Genomic DNA, 19569 nt, shown 5'->3' on the forward strand with positions numbered 1-19569 from the left:
TTTTGTCCCAATTATTGCTTGGGTATGAATAAAAACCCTTTTAAAAATGTTTTTACAGATTCCTTTTCAAGCTTGACTTTTTATTTTAATATTGTCAGTCTTGACTCAAGATTATATTGAAAATGAAATGTCAAATCATCAATTTAATTTTCTTTTTTAATTTGGCCGGAATGATGCTTCATCACATTAAAAATGAAAATGAAATAATTTAATATAATGTTTTAATTTTTATTTTAGCATTTAATTTTCAAATTTGGGACATATTTTGCGATTTTATTTTTTATTTTATAATTTAATTAATTATTTTATAATTTAATTAATTAATTTAAAAAAGACCAAAAAAACCTTCCATACCTGGAAGGCATTTTGTGAAACAAAAAAGCTGGCGGGAAACTTTTCAAAAAATGGCTGGCGGTGAATGAGTTAAGGTACACAATAGGTCCTTAGGGTATAATATTGTAGCCAAAAAGGTAAAACATTTGAATGTGTTGTATACCCAAAAAGTTACAAAAATTAACCTTTGAAGATACCACCCCAGCGAAATAAAAGTCACAGTTTTGTACCTAGTGTAGGCTACATCAACTCTAATACATCTTTGTGTCTCAAAAATCCCAGGAAAGTGGTGATAAATGTTTTACAGTGAGTTAAAATATATTTTTTTATATAACAATAAGTTGCTCAAAGACTTCGGCATTGACCATCTGCTCCAAAACCTGGCCACAAATGCTAAATGATGTTTTCTCTGAACCAAAAGAATTGCAAAATAAATCATTTTAGGTTATTTTTAACATACCCCCAGTCCCACCATAAACATTATTTCACCCAATTCTCTTGTGGCTTGTCTATGTCCTGTATGCTGGGATAATTGGGATACTCATAAAAGCTGAAAAACCGAGCATCGCTGCATTTTCAGTGTTTTATCAACTACTAATTTATTTATATTGTACTAGCTACTTACTGTATACAGTAGTCCAAACTGAACTGGTAGGATCTTTAACAGAATCACTGAATCAAATTCTGTGATTTGCTTAATTTCAAAGATACAATTGAGAGAATATGCATGTTTTATTTATATTCTTAACAGATAAGTCAGGGTGTAAACACATCATTGGCTGTAGAAATCAAAGCTAGCAGGCAGCTCCCTTGTAAGAATCCACACAGATAAAGTTGAACCTAACTCTCCAGCTAGTGTTATCTTCTCTCTTCTTTATCAGTTCACCATCTTCTCATTTTTTCTCTCTCTTCGATCATTCTTGTTCAATCAACACTCTCATCTTTTCTGTGGTCAGTGGTCAGAGAGAGAAAGAGATGCAGCACCCAGTCCTCGAAATAAACACATAAGACTCTAGACCAGATCGATAGCCTCTTAGTGCCCAGTGTGACTTTCGTGTCATGCAATCATCGGACAGATTGTCAAAGAATAGAGAGACTGTGATGGACTAGATCTGCCTGGGATACCAGAAAAACATGGGAAGCAAAAATCCAACACTGTACACGCATGCAAGTGTTAGAAACAAAACCTTTACAGTAGTAAAAATGCACACCTATAGATGGTTTTATCAGGCGCATGGTGCCTGAAACCAAAGTGAACTTCTGATTTGTATTTATTTATAGGTCTGGCTAGTGGCTGAACGAAAAACCTGTTTTGGTTTGCTAAAGATAAAAGGAGACGACGAGCATGGATCACAACTGTGTGTAGATGTTTTGGAGCCAGGCAACAATTCAAGGACCTGTAGCTAACATTGTATACATTAATAATTTTACACAGTAACGTTAGTTCAGTGTAATAGTTATATATGAACTACAAATAAGACAGCATTTTCTCATTTGAAACCATTAAACTTCTTTTAAAAGGCAAATAGAGCCCAACGCAGGGAGTGACCTCAAATTTTGGGCATTTGGCATTTATTGAATTAGCCTCCGGTTTGCATCTAAAATGTCTACATGTCAATGCAAATAATAACTCTGAATATTCTAACCCTAACCTTTTCAAAACCTCAGCAAACTATGATTAATAATGCATTAGTTGTATGAGACTCTAACAGTTATCGATCTTAAGTTTAGGTCAGATTTGCATATATACTGAGATTGATGTCTGGGTAATGGAGCTTGGTATGTTACAAATTAAGCCATTTGCACTTTCATGACCTCACAATGCACAATTCAGCTTCCCTCACGAAATTTAAGGGCCCTATCATACATTCGGCACAATGCAACGCAATGCAGCGCTATGCACGAAACAAGGGATTTTTACTAGTTTCAGCACGGTGCAGATAGCATTTTTACGTTCAGCGCACATTGTTTTAATAGCAAATGCATTTGCGCCCATTTTTGCGCGCATGGGCGTTCTGTTCTGAAATGCTGGCACGTTGCTATTTTGAGGCAATTAAAATAGACTATGGGACAGATTTACTAAACGCGGTAAATTAGCGTGAGAGTGCAACTCCAAAAAAGCGCCGATGGGAGTGGTAACATCTGCGGGCTATTTAATAGAAAAGTGCAAATTTAATCACATTGATTTCCATAATGGCCAAAGTAACTACTAAAAGACATGGAAATTTGTTCAGGGTCGCAAATAAGCAGAGCTGATTTTGCATCCAGCATCACAGACATTGCAGCGGTAAATTCGGGGTGTAGAATCTCAGCTAACAAAGCTACAGTACACTGAAAAGAACTGAAGGAGTTACTGTAACTCGTCAATGGCGGGAAAATAGTTAAAAGGGGATGGAAAATGAGACTCTCATTGGTTTATTACATGTATAGCCCAAAACACTCTGATTACTCATTACGAGAATAGGAACAACACTTTTAGACTTTACGCTAGGCGCACAAACCATTTTTCCCATCTTTTAATAAGCAAAAGTGGATTCAGACACAACCTTTTAGACTGTACGCTGTACGCTGTGCTTAGATCATTAAAATTGGGCCCAAAATCTCTCACACTCCCTTATTCCCTTATTTGAAACAGAAAGTGTGATAAATGTAAATACGCATACCTTAAATTTAATATATATATATGTGTGTGTGTGTGTGTGTGCGTGTGTGTGTGTGTGCGTGTGTGTGTGCGATATATATATTAGGGATGCACCGAATCCAGGATTCGGATTCGGCTGAATACTGGGCTTTTTGACGGGGTTCGGGTTCGGACGAATCCTAGATTTTTTTTCCCACCGAACTGAACCCTAGGCTTGCACTACGCTGGTCAACGTCACGCGGCCGTTGATTACACACATCGGGTGCTGACGTGGAGATAAGCTTTTTCTTTCTGTGAGCCTACTGTGCATTCACGCCGCCACCGGCGAAAGCGTCAATAAAAGTTCTGGCTGCCCTGCAAACGACCCTAAAGAAAAGGTGTAGTGGACGCTCTGATGCTCGAATGCATTCTCTGAACTCCTCTCAGGCGGAGGTTTCCGCCTTCCGATTGGATGCCGCCGAACATTTCCGCCTTCCGATTGGTTGCCGCCGAACATTTCCGGCTTCCGACTGGTTGCCGCCGAACCGCTTCATAGCTCATTACCATAAAGTTGAGCTGATTTCAACCCTTCTCGACCCTCACGCTGTACACGACGCGCCGCTGCTCGCCGACGGCTCTCATTGAAAATGAATGACTTCCGGCCACTTTGACGCTCTTGCCGGTGGTGGTCTGGGGGCGGTTCACATTGCACCGCATCGCTTTCATTATGCCTTATGGTAATTGTCAAAATAGTTTTTCCCACTTGTCATCCTGGCATAATGTTGCCTATCCTTTTTTTACTGTTAAAATTTAATAAAATGAAAAAGACACTGCTGTGGACATTGTCTACTTCATTAATGTGTTTTACTGTGTTAATGGAATAAGGATGCGAATAGGATTCGGTATTCGGTTTCGGCCAAATCTTAAACAGTGGATTCGGTATTCGGTCACACACACATTCTGTATACACACACACAGAGAAAGCTAGGTCTCTCTGAATCATTTCTTTACTGATCCCTTTAAGTGTCCCTGTCTGAGGATTGTGACATTGAAAAGTGAGTCATTCAGAGGTTAATTAAATCTTGTTTATGCCAAGTGAGAGAAATTACCACACTACCCAGAGAGCACTAACTCAAAGACGGCATTCTCTGACCTGCACAAGCGTGCAATTTTCTGTGAAGAGAAAATAATACACTGGCACGCAACCTCAGCCATTTTAAGCAAGGCTGATGACTTGCATAGAAGACCAGAAAAGCCTGCACTGTGATATTGGCATAGTTTTGCCGGCAATTGAGGAGACAAAAGAATAATCGCTCGGTGTTCACGGTCTTTCTACGCCATTTATAAACGTTCAGGGCCAATTATAAGCACAGACAGTTAGGCACTTGGGTGACCGGCCCTCTTTTTGACACACCATCAACTAGAGTGAAATGATGTTTAAGTGAACCATGTAATATTAGCGTTTTACCTAAACTCTTAGGTGTGCCAAGCCCATTGATTTCGACAATGCAATTTTAGTACAAAGCATTTTTGAATCATGAAATTCACAAAATATGGATTGCTCACATTTTTTTTCAAAATAAAAAAATAGGGCAACAAGGTGCCTGGGTCGAGTCCGGTGGTCTTTTATGTGAAGTTTGCATGTTCTCCCTGTGTCAGCATGGTTTTACTCCTGTTTTCTCCCACAGGCCAAAAACGTGCAGGTTAGGTGGATTGGAGATGCCAAATTGCTCCTCCCCTACTATTAACTTGTATGGATTAACCAGTTTCCTGCTATTAAAGGGTAAGTAAAGGGTTAGTTCACCCAAAAATGAAAATTCTCTCATAATTTTTTCACTCTCATGTTGTTACAAACCTGTACAAATTTATTTGTTCTGATGAACATAAAATAAGATATTTTGAGGAATGTTTGTAACCAAACCGTTCATAAGCACCATCCACTTCTATAGTATTCTTTCTTACTACTATATGGGGCTCATGATCGAACTGGTTACAAACATTCCTCAAAATATCCTTCAAATAGTCCTTCAAATAAATGTATACAGGTTTGTAACAACATGAGAAAAAAATAATTATGACTTTTTGGGTGAACTATACCTTTAATATAGCCATAGATGCTGGAATGGTGTTAAAAATAAACAAGCAAACAAAATAAAAATATAACATTGGTAAAAATAAAGCTTATTTTAGGACCATATCTTTTTTTTGTGGCATTATTTTCATGACAAGCAAATCTTTCTTCCAAGGACCACCGAATTCTCATTACTGTAATGCCCTCTCATTACGATCAAGTTTGTTTGTAATTCTCATTATTCTCTGTGATGACTCTCATTATATTCTCATTACTGTATTACAGTAATGAAAATCATCCTCACAATGAGTTTTTTTTAAGGTCAGCATTAAACAAGTACAACAAATATAATATATAAATACTTTACTATTTAAATACATAATTTTTAAAGGTCCACTTTTAAAAGCACATCATTATTCAATTTGGTGATGTCATTTCAGCTGAAACAGGAAGTCAGGGTGGAACTTTCAAGTCAACCCTCTCTCTTTAAAAAATAACCAATAGCGTTATGTTTACGGCACAGTCCAGCAAAGCCACATTAGATGTGCAACAGATATAAAATCACATATGACCTCCATGCATGGTTCCCACACCTTATTTAACTTCAAATTCAAGGACCTTTCAAGGACTTTCTAGGTCCAATACCCTCAAATTTAAGGACTAAATTCGGGGACACATTCCAAGTAAGAGCAGGGTTACATCGTGTTACCTTTTAAGATACATTGTTACAGTTCCCTTTCGAGGGAACTCCCGCTGCGTCACTGCGGTGACACTTTGGGGATGCCTCCAGGGGTAAGTGCGTCTGAATGTGTATATCAAATTCAACCAATGTTGAGGCTTAATGACAAAGACAGGGTGACGCGCGAGCCAGAAAGTATATCGCTATCTGAAATATTGCCAAAGACGGCGTTACAGGGACGCAGGAAGTATGGCAAGAGAGCAACAGTTACATACGTAACCCGAGACGTTTTCATGTGTCAAACACAATTATGCAAAAAAGCATTTGGGGATGAATCAACATTGGCATACAGAAGATATAAGCATTTAAAGCAAACAGTTTAGCAGGTGTGCTTAAAAGGCTAGAAATTTTATGATATTATCCTACACTACACAGGGAATAATATGGATTTTTTTCCAGAAAATTTCTTGCATAAAATAGATTCAAGCAATTTCAATGACCTGTATCTATGCATGTATATTTTCAAAAACTTCCCAGGGCCTTGAATTTTTTCCCCAGATTCACAAACTTTCAAGGATTTCAAGGACCCGTGGGAACCCTGTCCATATAAGCAATGTCTTACCGTTATCAGTGGCAATGAAGAGAGCAGTGTACTGGTTGTTGTGCACATGTGGAGACTCGCGGTCCAATATGGCCCTGGTGGTGACGTTGCCTTTGAAAGGGTTCACGATCAGCCAGTCTGCCGGGTCTCTCAACACAGCAAACCTGAAAGACACACAACATACGACCCGTTACTCAGTCCTTAAAACTTTTCGTCTATTGGCGAAAGATGCCTTGGTAATCCTACCTCCATATTGAACCTTGCATATATTGCAATATTCAGTACAGTCTCCCCGGAGCAAACTGTGGTTAAGTGCTTTGATCAAGGGCACAGTGCTGACAGCTCATGGATAACTCCTCATGGCGTTCGAACCTTCAACCTTTCAGTTAAGCGACCATTAAGCAACATCACCCCAAGCATTAGCACTCCGGTCTAGTAATGGGTAATCAGGAAGGTCACTTGAAAGTGAAATAAGAAGAAATGGGGCAGGAAGAGCCACTGAAACATATAGGTTTTGTGTAGGAGTGCGGCTGTGATAAATGACCTGCAGCAACATCTCAAAGTGTAATGAGGCGTTTTGTAATTGGTGAAGTCTTCGATGATATCTCAGGCAGGACTCTTATAACACACACGCATGCGCATTTATGTTTGCGCGTGTGTTTTGATTGGATAATTACAGCGGTCGGGGTTATAGTATGTGAAGTCTCATCTGAAATTGTCACTGGTTTCTGATTTACAGGCTCAATAAGGGGCAAACACACTAATTGAAACAAGCTTTCCAACTCAACTGCTTTCTGGAAAAAAACAGAACGGCACTTACAAAACAGGAGGGGGTTCTTGCTGACTCAAAAATACCTTTCCCAAAAGAACACAAACATTCACAACAAAGATGTTTTTTATCCACAGCGGTTTAAGAAAAAGTGGAACTGCTCACCAAAGCAAAAACAAAAGTAGTTAACAAATCACAGAGCTGAATTTGTGAACCCCTGTGTACTGGTTGCAATCCATCTTGCATTGCAATAATAACATGTCTTTGTAAAAGTTATTGTTACAATAAAAGTAATAAAATAAAATGACTGTATGTCAGTGCATTCATATTTACACAAATACAAGATGCCAAAACCTGAAAGCATTTCACGGGAAATAAATTAATGGCATTCCTATTCATTTCATCTCGCATCTTACATTCATATTTTATTTTTAGTTGCAAATAGTTGTAAATTATATTTTAATTTTAGTTTTATCTTTATACTTGCACAGTCTATAGAGTCAATCCGATTTCATTTCTCTGCAAGTTGTAAATGTACTATGTGTGACAAATAAAATCTTGAATCTCTTAAAGGGACACTCCACCCTTTCTGAAAATATGTTCATTTTCCAGCTCACCTAGAGTTAAACATTTGATTTCTATTGTTCTGGAATCCATTCAGCCGATTTCCGGGTCTGGCGGGACCACTTTTAGCATAGCTTAGCATAAATCATTGAATCTGATTAGGCCATTAGCATCACGCTCAAAAATAACCAAAGCGTTTCAATATTTTTCCTATTTAACACTTGACTCTTCTGTAGTTACATTGTGTACTTAGACTGACAGAAAATTAAAAGTTGTGGTTTTCTAGGCAGTTCTAGGAACTATACTCTCATTCTGGCGTAATAATCAATGACTTTGCTGCCTTAACATAAATGCAGGAAGCACAATGATATTATGCAGCGCCTGAAAATAGTCCCCTTGGTAACTTTCAAAAGCAGATGACTATTTTCGCGCACTGCGTAATATCATTGCGCCTTCTGCACCCATGTTAAGGCAGCAAAGTCCTTGATTATTATGCCAGAATGAGAGTATACACTAAAAAAATTATTTATTCAATTTACTAAATTTTTTAAGGTAAGTGGTTGTAATCAATTTATCTAAGCTACATTTAAACAAAACAAATTAGAAAAATAAAATAAAAAACTTTTGTTTAAATGTAGCTTAAATAAATGGATTGCAACCACTTACCTTAAAAAATTGAGTAAATTGAATGAATAATTTTTTTCAGTATAGTTCCTAGCCATAACAACCTAGAAAATCACAAGTTTTAATTTTCTGTCAGTCTTAGTACACGATGTAACTACAAAAGAGTCAAAACTCTTTGGTTATCTTTAGCGTGATGCTAATGGTCTAATCAGATTCTATGGATTATGCTAAGCTATGCTAAAAGTGCTAGCACCAGACCCGGAGAGCAGCTGAATTTAACTCTAGGGGAGCTGGAAAATGAGAATATTTTCAAAAAAAGTGGAGTGTCCCTTTAAATAATTTTGTTACAAGTGCTAATCTACAAGCTCAACTGGCATTAAGAAAGTAAAGTTTTAAACATTATTAGGACATGCATATTGAATCTTCAACATATCTTTAAAGACCTATAACCCATTTTGATACACCATAGGCCTTCACAATGAACATGAATTTAGGATTTACCTTATGAGGACATATGGTTCCCACAATATAAGTAAAACATGACCACACACTCAAACACAACTGTGTGCTGTCCATAATGATATCACAACCGCAATGCTCTCAAAAGCTATTAGACTTGATATTTTTCTTTCCGACACCAAAAAGCACATTTCCCGTACCTAGTCTAGCTTATCAACATTCTATCAAAGTACATCCAAGGGAAATGTTCTCTGATTCATGAGGACAATCCCGTGTCTCGAAACAAGCTAGCATGAGATTACCATCATGCTGCGCTGGGTACAAATACCCCGCATGCCGCCTCACATGCAAAAGCGTACGGTTTGTAAATCTGCTGTAAAATCAGCTGGCATTTGTTAGAGAAATCTTTAGGCCCTGAGTGTGTCACAAAAGCTATAAATGCAGTCAATAGCTACCGGAACAGCTTTGTTTGGGGGCAAATGCAATTCACGACGTACGGGGACACATACCAGTACAAGAAGAACTAAAATACCAAAGGCGGTACCGTGTGACATTTTCGAAATCCAAGTCAATACACACACATAGGCATTTGTACAATACATCCACCTTGTCTTTGGCGACGTTGCAGTAAATTTTTCCGGTGATCTATTGACACGTACGAATAAACATAAGCACACACAAGTCAAAGCCATCGACATTTTGGGTTTGTTTGTAGTGGGTCTACTGAGCAGCGCCACGGCTCTGACAACACTTCATTTTTATTTGACAGCTCACTCAAAGAGATTTAGATGAACCGGCAATTTGTTTTGACACTAGAACAAATGGATTTTTCATTTCTTGAATATGTTTATCAGACTTTTTATGACGCCATTAATCAGACCGCCAGAGAGTTTGCGAAACCCAAAAGTCATATTGGGAAAGGGGTGTGGCACAGACGGTGAATCATACGTATTGTACGAATAACAATACTTCTCCATTTGGCTACACACTCGGTTAGCTCCCTCTCAATGTCATTAGAGGGTCATTAAAAACGCATTATGCAAATTAAAATGTTATCTATAACAATACATGCTAATTACCTCAAATAAGCTGTCAAAGACTTTTCACCCCTAATCAAAGCTTCAGTTCACATAGGCGTACGTTTTCATTGCCGTACTTTCCGACAGAAAACAAACTACAGCAACACAACTTAACATAAACACCACAAGAAACGTAAAGTGTACCTGTGTTTTCCAAAAATACGAATATACAGTACACTACTGTATGAGTACACACTCATATATGCTACTTGATACTGTTTAGTACTATACCAAGCCTTGGGTTAAAAAGGGATTAACCCAATTTTTTAACTTGTAATGTAACCTATGCTGGGTGGTTTCAGCCCAAAATGCCAGTTAAACTATAAACGATTTCTGCATTAATTTATCCCAACGGATGAGTTTCTCTCATATATAGATGCTGAATTTCCAGCTGTATCGTATGCCAACAGCATCGCCAAAGGTCAAAGGAAAACACCACCGTTTTTCAATATTTTACCACGTTCTTAAGTCAACTTAGACAAATTAATAAATACCTATATTTTTTCAATGCATGCACTTAATCTTTGTAAAGTGCGCCGTGAATGTGTTAGCATTTAGCCTAGCCCCATTCATTCCTTAGGATCCAAACAGGGATGAATTAAGAAGCCACCAAACACTTCCATGTTTTCCCTATTTAAAGACTGTTACATGAGTAGTTACACAAGTAAGTATGGTGGCACAAAATAAAACGTGGTGATTTTTTAAGCGGATAAAAAATTAGAACTATATCACATGGCAGAAGGGTTTTAGTTTGCAGCACTTAGCGCGTGCAGTGACATCATCATTACATCATCCGAGGTTGAAGTGCTGCAAACTAAGTGTAACTACTCATGTAACAGTCGTTAAATAGGGAAAACATGGAAGTGTTTGGTTGCTTCTAAATTCATCCCTGTTTGGATCCTAAGGAATGAATGCTAACACATTCACCACGCTCTGTACAAAGATTAAGTGCACACAAAAGATAGGGATGTATTAATTAGTTGAGGTAAGAACATAGTAAAATATGGAAAAAACGGTGGTGTTCCTTTAAAACACATAAAAGTAAATGGATATGAAGTAAAAGTTTGCCTGGATAAAAATCACAATGACATTTATGTTTCTTAGCCCATTTCAGTGGTTTATGAGTACAAAAACATCTCATGTTAGTTATAATCTCGATTGTTAGTTTAAAAAAATGATTAATTGTCATAAGGAATTGTAAAAACCTCACACTTGTTAAGTATTAATTTGACTTAATTTTTTCAGGTAATAAATGTGGATACGTACCTAATGTACTATAATACATTCACTTATATTACATTAGGGATGTCGGCACAATTATTAAAATATATTATTAGTAGGCTACTTTGTAATTTGTATTATGTATATTATATGTACACCATACTGTTTATTGTTACAGTTCTGCATTAGGAGAAGTAAAAATAAAGTGATTTGATCTGACAGCATTTCTTTTTGAGTACAGTATGAAGTGCAGCATCCAGTTTTGTCCGTAAAATGGTAAGTACTTGCTGGCCAACTTTAAGGGGAAATATGTCATTTTTCTTACTGCGGAGCATCATAGGTCTTCTGCCTTATGTACTGTGATATTGTGTTTGCAGGTCTCGAGTCTGCGACAGCAATTGTTTAAGACACTGAAACCATGCGGTCGTGCAACCACCTATGGTTTTGAATTACAAACTACATGCTTTTTTTAATTTGCATTTTTGTGCATGTGTTTAACATCTGTGCGGTTGCTGCAAGGCAGCGAAACTCATTAAGGTCTCCATGGCCAACACTGTGCTGTTAATATCGCTGACAGCTGGACTAAAGCATAAACACACGCACAAATAAACACAAGTCACCTTTATTTCAACATCCCTTGCACATATTTGTACACGTGCACCCCAAATTCATAAAGGATCATGGTGGCTGACCACTCATCTAACAAAAGACTAGCGTGGATTGTCATTGCTGAGGCTGACTACATTTAATTTGGGTATTTTTGCAGTGATCATTGAATTAGCATGCTACGCTTTAGCTGTTTAGTATAGTGAGCTGTTTAGAAAGTTGCATTTTTATATTTATTTCTTTAAAGCAACGCTGTATAAATAATGAGTAGAAGGTTTTTTTTTTTTTTTTTTTAACTTGAGGCTTAAATTTTATAAATAATAAGTTATGCACAAACTTAAGACTACAAAAAGTATCGTCACACAAAACCAGCTTACAATGTTCATAAATGCAATGTGAAGACCCACCACACGCCTTTGACCCATTCTTATTCACCCACATCAGAAATGTCACCTCAAGTCACCATATTCATATTCTTTGTACTCTTTACACCCTTTTATGATGTGTCAGGGCCTGGAGAGGGCCCGAGGTGAGGTGCATATTTATGCACCTGTGTCACTGTGAGGGTCTGAAGGCCAGAGGGGCTTTTTTCCACATTAGCTTCTAATAGTGAACCGGTGAGGGCTGCAAACATCTTTTCTGATGCTGGAGGGTCATTCTGGCATTCTCGTCTCTTCTTCTCCTCCCTTTATTCCTCGCCTGTGCCCACAGTGTAGATTTATGTGGGGAGAAAGGAATTCTTCCTTACACATAAATCCGTACCTTTAGTGTGTATATGGTAAACATGATAACAGTTCATATTTTATGGTTATTGGTTAAAGCTGCAAAGGAAGAGCTTAAAAGTGTGTCATTTACTGATCCGTATTAAGTAACAAAAGTAATTTGTCAAACACTTCAACAATTACCAAGCTGTTTGATAAGAGAAAAATAAATATTTATCATTTAAGTTTATAATAAAAAAGCATCGATTTTGTTCTAAAAAAACAGATCTGCAAATACACATCCACAACAAGGAGCTCTGACTACACTGTGTTTGTTAAAAGATATGGATGTGTCCAATAGAATGTTATTATCCCAGTGCATTTTGTGGACAGAGACAGAGATGGAGGAAGATGCCTATAAAGCCTTTCCTGAAAACTTTCTAAGCATTGTTCTGGTTTGCACTTTGCCTTTCTCTTTGAGTTTAATACACTCTGGCTTAACTCAAATCATCTCCCATATGTGCATCTGTCGCCCCCCCCGGATTAGTGCACAGAGATGCACAGGTTGATAAAACGCAAGCTGTGCCGTAAAATCCTGTTGATTCTCCTCCATTCTCAATTAAAGAAATTGCCATTGTCACCCCTAAAAATATTTCTGCTGGTATTGGCAGAAAGACCCGTGCAAAGGAGACAAATGTGACAGCGAGGCAGGAAATATAAACAGGGGATGTCCGCCCATCAATCAGCCGTTGTCGGACTCGGAGGGAATGGGACCCCTTCTGTGGGCGCAGTGTGTTCTGCCCGCCTGTCCATTAACTGCTTGTTAAAGTTCAGCCTGACACTCACTGTTCATTCATCTCACTCTGTTTGTATACCTCTGACAGCGGTCATACATTCAATATACACACAAACTGTACACACACTGTTATCCTGCGAATGGTACATTCATGTGGGCCATATAGTTTGTGTCAGGGCAATAAATTGTTAAAAAAGATTTGTTTGTTCAACTTAAAAAAGTAAGTTACCTGGTTGTCTTAAAATGTGGAATTCATTCAACTTAAAAATATTAGTTGACAACAAATTGTTAGACAAAAAAGCTAGTATTTTGAACTGATTCAAAATGTTAAGGTACAAGAAGGTTCAAATTTCACTGGGGGTACCTTTTCAAAAAGTACACTTTTGTAATTAATAGTGTGTATTGGTACCTCAAAGGTACACACTGGTACCAAAATGGTACATATTAGAACCTTTTTAAAAAGTACCACCCCAATGTGCTACTTGTATGGTAAATTGCATATTTTTAAGCAAACTTTGTGTAGCATGAAAAACTAAATACAGCAAACTTGATGTAGAGGTAAACTCTTTGATTTAGGCTATTGTGATGAAATTCTGTCAAGGGAGACAATTCAGGAAGTGGCGCGATGCCAGCAGCTCTCAGAACAATGCTGCTCCTTACCCATACTCCCGAAAGCAAAGACGTACCAAGCTGTGCAAAGTTTATCCAGTCACAGAGGATTGCGGAGCATGTGTTAGATGAACGCTCAACTCCATAACTGTAAGCTTAAGCAAAGAGATCGCGAATCAGACTTATCTGACTGTTGTAGTCAAGCATGCACACGCTACACGTGCACACACTTGCCCTCCGTCTCTTTCCCTTTTTCATCCCATTTTTGCTTTGTTCAAGAGCTCGTCGCCTGAGCACTAAATTGCAGAAGTGAGGTAACAGGAAACTCTACCTCGGCTTCATTTCCATAAATTATCATGCCTCAGCAACGCAACACATAAAATCTAATTTATTATCATAATAAGGCACAAAAAAGCAGCTCTTCGCATCGGTTGAAAATCACAACCCTGTAATTAACTGAGAGAAAAGCAATTTATCAACACTTCAAAAAGGTCTCGTAACTCTCGCTCTGTTGGCATCCTTTGAATAGTTTTAATTATTTAACCAAATAACGACCGCCTCTCATAACTGTTTCGTACCCTGATACTACAATACACAATATTATTATTGCAAGGAGGAAACAACCGTTTCCATCAGACAAGCCTCTACTTTTTATAAATGTAGACGCAAATGAGTAAACTGGCCTCCTGTGGCTCACCTACAGAGACATAAATAAGAAAATAAGCTCAACGTTAGAGCTAGAGAAACATAAAAGAACATAACATAATGTGAATTGGGAAATTGATAACATTTTCTAGGAATAGTGATGCTAACCAAATAAAAGATATATAGTATAGACTGTTCTTGTAGTTCAATAATTAGAGCATTGATTTAGCAGCTCAAAAGGTCATGGGTTCAATCCCCTGTAAACACAATACTGACATGGGGCCCTATCATAGACCCAACGCAATGCAGCGCAAACCGCGACGCAAGTGTCATTTGTTAGTTTCATGTTCAGCGCCAAGTTGTTTTAATAGCAAATGCATTTGCGCCCATTTTGCACCCATGGGCGTTCTGGTCTGAAAATGAGGTGTGTTTAGGCGCGTTGCTATTTTGAGGCTACTAAAATAGACTACGCCATTGACCTAAACTAAAACCTGGTCTAAAGTCAATGGTGCAATATTGTTTTTGTTATTTAAAGAGCGTGTTAGTATAATGCGCCTATAAACAGGACAACAATGCGCGTTTGCTTATCACATACATGGATGCGCAGCAGCACACAAATGTTTTTAAAAATGAAAAAGTCAAGGATTAAAATGTAAAGGATTATTATTGAGTCTCTTGAACATAAATGAGGACAGATTACGAGACATTAGAAGGCGTAAAGAGCTGCTTCACCTGTAACCTGGTAAGTAATCGAATGCTTTGCTTTAAACAAATGCAAATATTGCATTTATTTAGATTTTTTTAAAATGCTAACCTACGGATTTATTGTATATGATGACTTTGTACCTCTGGATAGGAGAACCTTTTTTAAGTAATGCTTTTCAAAACACTCACGGCGCTGAGTACTAAGACATTTCGGTCCTTCACACGTTTGTAAATTCTTCATCTCATGTTTGTTACATATAAAGTATTTTTAGAGTACAAACCTTGGCTTAACTTGCAATCTCATTACTGATTGGCTGACTTTGCTGCCACTCAAAAAATTTAGCCAATTATTTTAAAGTGGAGGGGCAGTGAGATGCCTGTGATTTCATAAGCATCAGTTTTTCAGATTGGGCTGTTTTCTGGCTGACATTTCTAAAAGAGGAATTTCTATGAGACTGAGATGTTTAGCATGTTTAGCACTTTTTGTATGTTTGTGAATGCGGGTAGACTACCATTATTCAACAAAGACAAGGTGAAAATGGTTTTTCATTCTCTGTCCCCTTTAAATCACGGGCTATAATCCCTATTACAAAACATATTCACCATTAATTAAACCTGACATCAACTGTAACATAACTTTTGTTTCTTAAACTCAAATTGCTCTAAAAACACCTTTATTCACAGCTACTGCACATCCGCACAGGTTGGCAAGCATCTCACGCAACTCTGTATAGAGCCTCTTCACAGAAAATCATCAGTCTTTATAGATTGAAGATTGATTCTTTTAAATGGAGACGTGAGTTCCGTCGCCAAAGCGGCCATATTGCCTTTGTCCCCTATTCATAGTAATAGCAGTGCTCAATCTTGTTATATCCACTATCTTTGACTGCAAAGTGAGAGAAACCTGAAGACAGCCACTTCTCACCATGCCACTTCAATGCCAAACATTACAAAAGAGAGTATTCAGAACATTACTTGCTTGTTCTGATCACTAGATGAGTGGTTTTATATTTCTTGAAGACAATCTAGGTTCCAGGAACTTAGGAATAGAACAGATTTTCTAAGAAAAAGTGTTTTTTCCAAGATACAATAGCTGAAGAGTTGTTCCTAATTAAAAACCAGTCATCTTATTGCATTATTGACTGGAGGCAAAGATACTGCCAGGTGATACTCACGTATGCAATGAACACAAACAATTAGAGGTAATAAATCAAACGCTTTCGTTAAAGCAACCTAAATTTAACTCTGCAAGAAATTATTTAACTTTGATGATTAATTCATGGTCTGCATATAGATACAGTTTATGAGACAACAATACACTCTAAGGGGCGGTTTCCGGGACAGGGATTAGACTAGTCCTAGACTAAAATAAATGTAAGAGCTGTCCAAACTCAAAACAACTTGCACTGACAAATCTTAAAATACATCAATGCCCTTTGTTTTGCCTAAAATGCACATAAGTAGTGTTTTTAGTAAGATATGTTTGTTAAACTAGTTCTATTTCCCAATTAAACTCAGGTCTAGCCCTGGTTTAAGCTAATCCCTGTCTGGGAAACCGCCGCAAAAAGATATTGGGCCCTATCTTGCACCCAGCGCAATTGACTTTGTCAGTGATGCATGTATCATTCGTATTTTGCGCCGGCGCACAGCGGAGTTTTTCCCTCCACAGATGCACGTCAGCAAACTAGGGAATGAACTTGCGCTCCCTGGGCGGTTCAGCGTAAAAAGGAGGCGTGTTGCGGCGCAAACCATCTCTTATGCTATTTTGCAGTTTCAAAAAACAATTGCGCTACTAACCAAAAAAAACTAGTCTAAAGTCAGTGGCGCGTAGCGCGTGGTTCATTATGCTATTTTAAGGGCGCATGCTTGACCATAATGTATAGCGTGCACAACGCGCATACACTTTGCTTATCTAATCTACACAGATGCAACAGTTATTTTTGCAAATCATAAATTGTTACACTTAAAAATATTAATACACGAGATAAGGGGAATCATAGTGGTGAGCATTGTGGTGATAGTTTTTATTTATTCTCATGCAAATAACGATTAAAATATTTTCATAACTTTGTTGTGTGGCTGTATTACGTTTATTTTATGTAAATAATAGTTAAAATGTTTTCATAAGAAACCTTAATGTATATGAACTTGATTTGTAAGAGTACTTTGGGGTTGGACCTTGCTTGCGTTTCTTGGGTCCGATTTCAAAGCCCCCAAACCCTTTCAGCGGTGAGGGTGGACGCAGCGATGTCCTCTGCTGGCGTCAAGTCCTGAGGCAGATCCACCTCCCGTTACACGGCGTGCCCGATTTATGCTGGCAAGCGTGGGATTCCCCCGTACAAGGACGTCGGTCTCCTCGGCTGTGAACCGCTCCTGGCGTGCGCCTGGTAAATCCATCATAATAATAGCAACCCGCCATGGAACTTGCGCCCTTGCGTTTAAAGGGAATGTTGGCTAGCGTTCTGATTGGTTTATTTGACGTTACGCCCAAACCACACCTATGAATAATGAACCTACTTCAGACCAACCCCTTATTGATTTGCGCCCGGCGCAAGAGTTATTTCTCACGCCGGGAAAATAGCAACAGCGCCCAAGATCTGCCCACAAACTCATTTGCGCGTTGTGCTTCGCACTTGCGTTTCAGATCATTAAAATAGAGCCCATTGGGTTGTTTTTGCAGGGCTGGGGAACTATTGGACAGAACACATTTCTGGGTTAAAATGACCCAAATAATGGTTTGTTTTAACCCAACTGCTGAGTTGTTTCAACATGGTTGATTAACAATAACCCAGCAGTTGGGTAAACAACCCATAAAGAGAAAGTGGCTCGGTCATGAAGGTCACAAGAGGAGCGAGATCTTAATTAAATCATATTCCAGCCATGTTCTCCATTTCTTTTCTTTTAAAAAATGTGAAAATGTGACATCTTTTTGGCCTGTAACAGAATGAATGAGTCAATAATGTCAGGAACACAATGACATCACAACACATTAAAACTGCTAATTTAGTTCCAGTCGCTTATGATAGCACCCACCAAATTAGCCCAGACAGAGAAAACAGCGTACTTTTAATATTGAGCATGATGCTGCAGGTGCGAGACTGCCAGAACAGACAATTTAACTTGTTGTAACAGAGCAATTAAAACCGCACAGACGATGCGACATCTTTTCACACTGCAGCTGTGTCCAATGCAACGGGATTATTTAACAGCTTCCACCACTGACACCAATGCTTCTATTAACGTGCGTTTAACCTCATGAACGCTCAGATGCACATATGGATGAACAAATGCACACGCACACTTGATTGCTCATCTTCATTTTAATATGAACAGATTTATACAGACTCAATTTGTGCCGTTTTGGAAAACAGGTCTTGCACAACTTGCAAGTGCAATAAGAATTTTTTTGGGAATGAGCGAACTACAGTGCATGGTCTCCAGTAATGAGCCATATTCATGTCGTCTCCTTACTTTTCTTAGTAAGACTTTAAACTGCGGCAAAGGGAGGAACAAACTCAGAATTATGTATACAGGGCTTGTCTGAAACTTTTTAGTGTGAGATCAATTCAAAGACACCTTTGAAGTAGTGCCGCATGCACTGATCCAAGAAAAGGGATACATTTTGGATATGGATAGATCTCCACAGGGTGCAGATGATAAAGCGAGCCATAGTCTCTCTGCCTGGACAATATGACACAGTTCAGAAACACTTAAAAGTGTAGAGATGATATGAGATGGTTTTGATTATCTAAAAAGGAAGTTGCTTTAAAGACAGTCAAAAATCTCTACTTACAAGTTTCCACATTAAAACTGAGTTATGACTATGCTTAAGAAACACTTTGTCATGTTCAAAGATAATACAGCTTTCCCAAATTTAAAAAAACTTACTTTGTATTGGCTATCACGGAACAGATGGGAGAATGTATTGTAATGCCTAACAAAATAAACAAATATTGATGGTTAAGGTCTTGCTACAAGTTGCTATAAGTGCATGATTCATTTGAATCAGAAACACCGGACAAAAAATAAAACATTAAATAACCATTAGTTGCTACAAGAGAAACGTCTCAACAAACTCAACAGGATCCAAAGAAAGTGAAACTTGTACAACATCAACATTAGCCAAAGGAATACAAATAAAGCAAATATTGAGGCAGATACGGGTAAATGCTTAAGAGGGACATGTCACAATATAAGATGTCAAATAAATCTTTGGTGTCCCCAGAGTTCATACGTGAAGTTTTAGCTCAAAATACCATATCGATAATTTATGATAATATGTAAAAATTTTGTAGGTGTGTGCAAAAATGTGCCGTTTTGGGTGTGTCCTTTAAAATGCAAATGAGCTGATGAAGTGCAAACATTGATCACAATGATGGTGGTTTGTTGCAATTGAAACTCAGTTGTGTTGTGAATTATTTTCTCTCTTTCTTTCTCTCTGAACTAAATGGCAGTGCTGTGGTTGGACAGTGCAGATTAAGGGGCGG

At 38.0% G+C, this 19569-nt stretch overlaps 1 protein-coding gene across 1 annotated transcript in view; it reads right to left on the reverse strand.

Annotated features, from left to right (window-relative positions):
• Window positions 1-19569, reverse strand: part of cdh13 (cadherin 13, H-cadherin (heart)) — a 433135-nt gene that overhangs the window by 35792 nt on the left and 377774 nt on the right. Inside the window, exon 11 of the mRNA XM_065278811.2 lies at window positions 6326-6468. Coding sequence (XP_065134883.2) covers window positions 6326-6468 — 143 coding nt within the window. The remainder of the gene's footprint in view (window positions 1-6325; window positions 6469-19569) is intronic.

This window comes from Paramisgurnus dabryanus, chromosome 9, assembly GCF_030506205.2.
Source record: "Paramisgurnus dabryanus chromosome 9, PD_genome_1.1, whole genome shotgun sequence".
NCBI classification, from domain to species: Eukaryota; Metazoa; Chordata; class Actinopteri; order Cypriniformes; family Cobitidae; genus Paramisgurnus; species Paramisgurnus dabryanus.